Source organism: Crocuta crocuta, unplaced genomic scaffold, assembly GCF_008692635.1.
Source record: "Crocuta crocuta isolate KB4526 unplaced genomic scaffold, BGI_CrCroc_1.0 scaffold35, whole genome shotgun sequence".
Classification (NCBI taxonomy): Eukaryota; Metazoa; Chordata; class Mammalia; order Carnivora; family Hyaenidae; genus Crocuta; species Crocuta crocuta.
In genome coordinates this window covers 8,551,332-8,558,124 of record NW_027530625.1, presented here as the reverse complement: position 1 = coordinate 8,558,124, position 6,793 = coordinate 8,551,332, and the positions used below count along the sequence as shown (strand labels likewise).

General features: G+C 59.5%; 1 protein-coding gene across 1 annotated transcript in view; it reads right to left on the bottom strand.

The window, feature by feature from the left end:
- The window catches only part of BARHL1 (BarH like homeobox 1), a 7,878-nt gene extending 1,492 nt beyond the window's left edge, over positions 1 to 6,386 (bottom strand). Inside the window, exons 1-3 of the mRNA XM_077768476.1 lie at positions 5,916 to 6,386; positions 1,850 to 2,067; positions 6 to 207 (exon numbers count right to left, since the gene is read on the bottom strand). Coding sequence (XP_077624602.1) covers positions 6 to 207; positions 1,850 to 2,067; positions 5,916 to 6,386 — 891 coding nt within the window. The remainder of the gene's footprint in view (positions 1 to 5; positions 208 to 1,849; positions 2,068 to 5,915) is intronic.
- Positions 6,387 to 6,793: the final 407 nt, after the last annotated feature.

Genomic DNA, 6,793 nt, shown 5'->3' with positions numbered 1-6,793 from the left:
AGGATGAGGGGCAGCAGAGGTCTCTGCAGGGCGGGGGGTGGCGCGCTGGGCCCGCGGTACAGATACAGGGCGGCGCCGGGATCCAGGTTGGAAACTAGACTCTGCGGGTAGAAATAAGGCGACGGGAACATCCGCTGGAGCGCTGAGTAATTGCCTGCCTCCGCCAGTAGCTCCAACCCGACTGCCGTCTGTCGCTTCCATTTAGTCCTAGGGACCAAAATAAACGCGTTCGGCGGGGTTAGGGCTGTGGCGCCCCAAGTCCCCTGCCCCTCACGAGTGCCGGGCCCAGAGCGCCTGCAGGGAAGCCAAGAGGGATCGCACGAATTTGTTCATCAGTAGCGGAGTGCCAGGCACCATTAAGTGCATGGGCTCCTTCGTCTTGCACCGGCCTTCCATGGCTATTATTCCTATTTTACAGATAAGAAAACTGAGGCGTGGGCCATTTAAGAGTTGGTCTCCAAAGAGGTAGAGGCCGCGCTGTCTGACCCCAAAGACCAGGTTCTCACGTCACCTCACTCTGCTCCAGGGATGCAGGGGCCCCTTGGAGTTGGGTGTTGGGGCTCCCCCCCCCCGCGTTTCTGCCCCAGGGGATGGACTTAGGGAGGTGACCACCGGGAGAGGGTGGGGGGGCAGGAGGCTGGACGGCAGAAGCCGGTCCCCTAGCCTCAGAAAGGGGCGCGTGGCCGCAGAGAGTCGGTGGTGATTCTGTGCAAGCTCGAGGCTGGAGTCGGGTGCACACACCTTCTCAGCCACACCCGCTGCCCTCGGCACCCAGCTTCCGAGGCCTGGGAGGAGCCCCGCGCCCACGGTGTGGCCCCGAGCTCAGAGACCACCAGCCGAGTGTCCGCGGGGGCTTGGGGGAGGCAAGGAAGTCGAGGCCCTGCTGGTTCATTGCCTGAGCTTCGGCCGGGACCCCTGGGTGCACCTGGCTAGTGAGGCTGGGCCAGCCGGCCACGGCCACGGTCGGTCCCACCGAGGCAGGCTTAGCCACACCAACCGCGTTTCCCTCCCTGAATTATTCATCGTCATCATAATTGTGTAATTACTGTAACGGGCCTTAATTATTGATGCCCGGAGCAGTAATCGGTATTTATTATTAATGGGAAGATGTGTTCTGAGGCTTGTTTATGGAAAGCACCACTCCAGCCTCCACTGAGTGTGTGTGAGTGTGTGACTGTGTAAGCTGTGTCAGGGTATGTGCGTCTGTGCGTGTGAGTGTTTTCGTCCTGTGAATGTACTGTGGAGGGAGGCTAGGAGACACCGGGTTCTAGACCAGTGCCCAACACCGATCTGCCAGTCACCCTGTCCCCAGGGAGCCCGGGCTGGGTCTGTTCCTTCCTTGGGTTTCAGGACTGGAAAGGCTGAGGAGGCCCCAAGAGCGCAGACAGCGCCAGACACACACACATCAGGGCTGCGCACTGGTTCCTCCCCTCCCCCAACCCCGTTCTGGACACTGAGGCCACCACCCCTCCCCTGACCTGGCACTCTCACTAGGGGAGCTCCGCAGCCCCAGTACGGGCTCAGGCTGGTCCGGCTGCGGGCATCAAGACGCCGACCGGGGTGGGGACAGGACCTGGAACTCTCTTTTGGCCCATGTGTCTGTCTGTCCTTCCGTCCTGGAGGGGATGACTGGGCGCTGGAGACCAGTCCTGTTCTGGCGCTTTCCCTCACTGTGGACTTGGGGCAAGGCCTTCTCTCCTCCAGGCCTTGGCTTCCTTACTTTTGCACAATAGGGAGAGCTCGGAGGCCCTCCCTCAGCGTCAGGCCCCAGACTGGTGGGTCCCACGGAGGGGTGGTTAGGAAGGAAGGGAGGGCCCTGTGCGCCCCCCACCCCACAGCCAGGCCTCACCTGCGGTTCTGGTACCAGGTCTTGACCTGCGTGTCGGTGAGGTTGAGCGAAGCGGCCAGCTCCATGCGGTCCTGCACGCTCAGGTATTTCTGCCGCTCGAAGCTCCGCTCCAGCTGCGCCAGCTGATGGTCCGTGAAGGCCGTGCGGGCCTTGCGCGGCTTCTTCAGGCGCACCGGGGGGCTGTCCCGGGAGCTGGAGATCTCGCGGTCGCCCTCCTCGTCCNAGCCACTGGGAGGCGGGGCCTCCGGGGCCCCGAAACCAGGGCGTGCACCCTGGCGGCGGCGGCGGAGGATTGAGACTTCCGGGGACCAGCGACCCAGAGCGAGGGCCCGAGAGCACTCGACCCGCTCGCTCTCCGCCGCGCTCCCCGGAGGGACAAACGGAGTACCCGCGACGGAGCCGAGCGACCGCGTGGCGCTGCCGCGGGGTGGGGGAGGGGCCCTGGGTTGCAGCGGGTGGGCCGCTTCGGTGCGCGCCCAGGGGTGCGGGCCTGTGGCCCGCATCTGCACGCCGGTTTTCTGGCCGCATGCGGACCAGGAAGGGAGGAAGCCGGGGGCCCTAATGTGCGGAGGAAAACCCGCGTGGAGAGACAAAAGCCCGATCGCCCCGCAGCGAACCGTTGTCCTAGGAAATAAGTAATCGTCCGCACGCCTCGCCTGACCCCGCGAGCTGCGAACCCGTGGCGATCGCTTCCCCGTCCCTAAGCTACCTGCGAACTGCGCCGCCGAGGGCTGAGCGCGGGGCGCCGCGGCCGCGAGCGCGAGGCGCGGGGGAAGTTCCGCGGTGCGTTCGCCCCTCGCCCCTCGGATGCGCGCAGCGCTGCCAACCGAGTCTCCCGGTCCGTACGACGCCCGCCGTCGTGTGTTTCCGCCCCTCGATGACGCCGGGCAGGGGCCCCGCTCCCCAGGCTCAAGAATGGAGCGGACAGGGGCGGTGTCTTTTGTCCCCCAAAGCACCTTGGTTCTGGGCGGACGGCACTCGATAGAACAAACTCCGTCATCTCCCTCCCTCCTTCTCTCCCTAAAGTGACACTACGACCCAAAAGCCCATGTCCCCCAAACTGGCTGCGCGAGCTGGGGCTTCCCCTCTTTTTCTCATTTTTATTTTATGGTGAGTTTCATTGTGCGTGGCGTTTGCAGTGACAGGGTTCAGCTGAACGCAAGTTGATTTCTCTCTGTAGGAAACAATAATCCGGTTAATTGAGCCACCAGGGAGCGAGACTTTTCAACCGGAAAGGCAGAGGTTCTCAGCCGGGAGGGCCGGGCACCCGGTGCAGGCAGGCAGGCAGGCAGGCAGGCAAGCACGGCGACGGGCTGGCTCCCGAGAAACGGCGCCCCGTTGCCTCCCTCTCTCCCTCCGGCCTCCATCAGGCTGCTGCACGGGTCCCTCCCGGCCCACCCACCCCCAGCTGAGGCCACCTTTGTCACGGCCACCTCAGGAGGTGTGTTGGGATGGGCGAAATTTGGGTTCGTCTGTGCCTGAAGGTAAAGTTGAAACAAGTGTGAGGAAACTATTTTTCAAATCTCAAATTCGGTATCATGGAAACCTTACTTTTTGATGGAAATGCCCGGACTGTGAAAATCCCCAACTTCTCAGGGCTGGGGTGGGGGTGGAGAGTTGAATTTGTGATGTCAGGAAGAACGGGTGGATACTCTGCGCTTTCCTCTAATCCCTGTTCAGCGCCGGCTGAAGCTTTGGGTCCGCACTCCTTGCAGCTCAGCCTCAGCCTCCAGAGCAGCCTCAGCCCAATGGGGTCCCGAACTCTGATCTGGAGGCCACCTCAGTGTCCCAGAGTTCTGGGCCCACCGACCCAGCCTGCTCGGAGCAAAGCGCTGGCTTGATTTCTCCACGGACATTGGCTCTAGCAGGCGGGACCTGGCGGCAGACCGCCTGACTTCAAAGCCTGGTTTCGGTTCCTCTCCGTGTGATATTTGAGGAGCCTTTGATGCCCAAAACTCAGGATGGAAGTGACCTTTCCTCTGTACCCTCCTTGGAAGAAATTATTCTTAGCGGGGAAGGTAGATGGGTAGTTGAATTGCTTAGATGCCCAACCCTGCCGAATGGCTGGCTGGCGCACTCGGAGTGTGTGTGTGTCTCTCAGCAAGGTTTCCTAACGCGGGCCCCGAAAAACTCGCCTCCACATTTTGGAGAACCGCTCCAGACATTGTCTTAGAGGCGCGTGTTTCCACTTTCGTTTTCACCCTGGAGCTTTGTAAGTGCAAAGACAGCAGTGCCTGGGGGGGGGGGGGGGGGAGTGCAGGGTGAGGAAGAACTTCACCCTCCCCTCCTCTGCTCCAAACCTATTTAAGTGATATGTGGATAGCCGGCCCTCATCACCTCCCTGATCAGATATCATCAGGGACAGGAGAAGAAAATTGATATTCCAATTATCTTAAACGAAATCTCGCCTCAAAATCCCACCTACGGGCAAAGAAATAAAAGGAGACAACAGCCGAAATATCTTTGACCACCAGCAGCCGCAGGATTCTTGTCCCTTACTCTAACCATAAAGCTGGGGTGTCGCTGAGAATTATAAATAATAAACCCCGATGATATAAATATGTGTTTACGTTGCCGAACCCACCTCCCACCTCCTATCTTTCTCCAAGGCAAGTTTTCTTTGCCTCTCTAAACAGGCCCCAGGGGGAGGGGCAAGGGTCGTTGGGTCACAAGCCTCTGGACCTCCTTTCTGGGTTCTCTAGCTCAGCCAGCCCTCTTTCTAGGCACGGCCGGCCCAGGGAGTCTGAAGGAGACTGGGCAGTTTGTGTGGGGGAGTGGAGGGCGGTGAGATGCAGAGTGGGGCCCCAGATGGGTTTCGGTTTGTAGTCAGGGCTCGTCCAGAAATGAATTCTTAGTTGGGAGGAGGGTGTTAAATGAGCTTCCCTTAAATTCATGAGAAGCCATAGTACAAATAGGGTCCAGCAGGTGCAAGGCTCCCCAGACAATAAAGAGGTTGCCTTTATTCGGGAAGTTTTGTCTCGTGAAAACGTTTCCCGGAATTAATTCTAAGACCGAAAGAGGGCTGCCAGCCCCTAGTTCTCTGCTGGATGGGGACACGGGGCTTTCTCCCTTGACACCCTGAGGCTCCTTCCCTTCCTCCTGCCTTCTGACCTCTTCCTAGAAAGAATGCTATACCCCTGGCCTCACCAAGGTGGTGGCTGGGGGTGAGACACAAAATTAGGAATTCTTTTCTTTCTTCTTTCCTCCCTTCCTTCCCCCTTTCCTCTTAATCCCCATCTCCACTTCCTGGTCAAGAAGGGATGTCAAAGGAACAAGAGCAAAACGATTCGATTCTCATAAGGTGATAAGGCGAACGCAGGGGTCCCGATCCCAATATAGGGAAGTGGGGCTGGTCACTCGAGAGGCCCCGGGTCCCATGCACAACCTGATGTTGGTTGCTCGCGTGTGCTCGATGCACTTGAAATCAAATTCAGTGAGAACCATTGGGTGGGCGCAGGGTCCTCCCCTCTCCACCAGACCTCTGAACTGACCGGCCGCCTGGCTGCTGTTTCTACTTTGAAGTGAGCCTTTCTTTCGCCTGATTCCCAGGGCCCACTGGGGCCCGACGGGAGAGAAAGCTTAGTTTGTCTTCCCGCCTGGAAGTTCAGATTAAAGGGGGAAATTCTGACTGTTCTTAAGGCTCTTAAGGAAACATCCTGCTAGGTTTTCACTCTTCTAAAAGGCCGTTCAAGCAGAACCCTCTGGATCTTCCATTGGTTCTGCAAGATATTTTTTCCCAGAAAACCACTAGCCTGAGAGGAACCTGCTCCTGCCCACCAGTGCTCCTGGAAAAGTGGTCCCAGGTGAAGTTTAGAAAGTTGGTTTTGTGCATTTTGCGAACTCTCTCCTGGGGCACACAGTATCCCTCTTCCGCTTTCTTCACCGGACTCTTTTGCTCAAAGGCATAGCCATGGGACCAGCTTACAGGTTCAAACAAGACCAAAAGGTTCAGCCTGGGCCCCAGGGAGCTCCAAGTGAGCATGTACTTGTCCCTGTGTGTTTTTAGAAATATAGCTGTTCTTAGAAATGTAGTCTGCCCCCCCCCCAAGTTTTCTCCTCCCGTTTTCTTACCTTTATACTCAGAGTCCGACGAAGCGTTGCTGCCACTTTTGTCCAGCTTGTCTCTAAAGTCCTCCCCAGCCTTGGCCACAAGACGGCCCCCAGGCTCAGGGGCGGCTGGCTGCCCGCTGCTAGAGTAGGGTGCACAGGCCGCTAGTGGTTTGCAGTCGGCAAGGATGTCCCTGATCAGAAAGGAGGAGGTCACGGTGCGCGACTGGGCTGGGGCCGAGAGCTGCCCGGGCTGCAGGTGAGAGTCCAAACCTGGGCCTGATGCCCCGCCAGGCCGCGGGGTGCCCGTCTCCAGACAGTCCCTTCCCGGTGAGGCTGGTGAAGAGCAGTCGCTGCTGCTCTCCGAACGCGGACTCAGCTCCAGGGGCGAGCGGCAGTCCCCAAGCAAGGGGTCCCCCTTGGGAAGGGCGGGGCTGCCCGCGCGGTGGGAGAGAATGGAGTCGATCCCAAAGCCATTGGAGCCTTCCATAGCCNGGGGGCTGGCCTGGGGAAGGCGGGCAGGGAGCCTGCGGGCACCTTGGACGGAGTTCAGCCTTGGGGGAGCCGGGGAGCTCTGGGCCAACCTCCTCTGCGCATTAGATCCAAAAGGGCTCAGCGCGTCTTCTGCAGCATCGCGCCGAGCTGCCGAGCCGAGGGGGGGTGGTGGGAGTGTCAGGGAGGAATGGGAGGGAGGGTGCGCCAAGTTGGGGAGAGCAAAGGGGGAGATGGACGGCCTGAGCGCCCCTTTGGCACAGAAGAGACGCGAGGATGTTGGAATCTAAATAAAGAACGGCTTTAAAAAAATCCAAGCCGCACGCTTCCTCCAGGCTAGCAGCAGCCGAGGGCAGCGGGGTCAGAACCGCGGAGAGCAGCGGGCCGGAGCCGCGCTACCAGCCG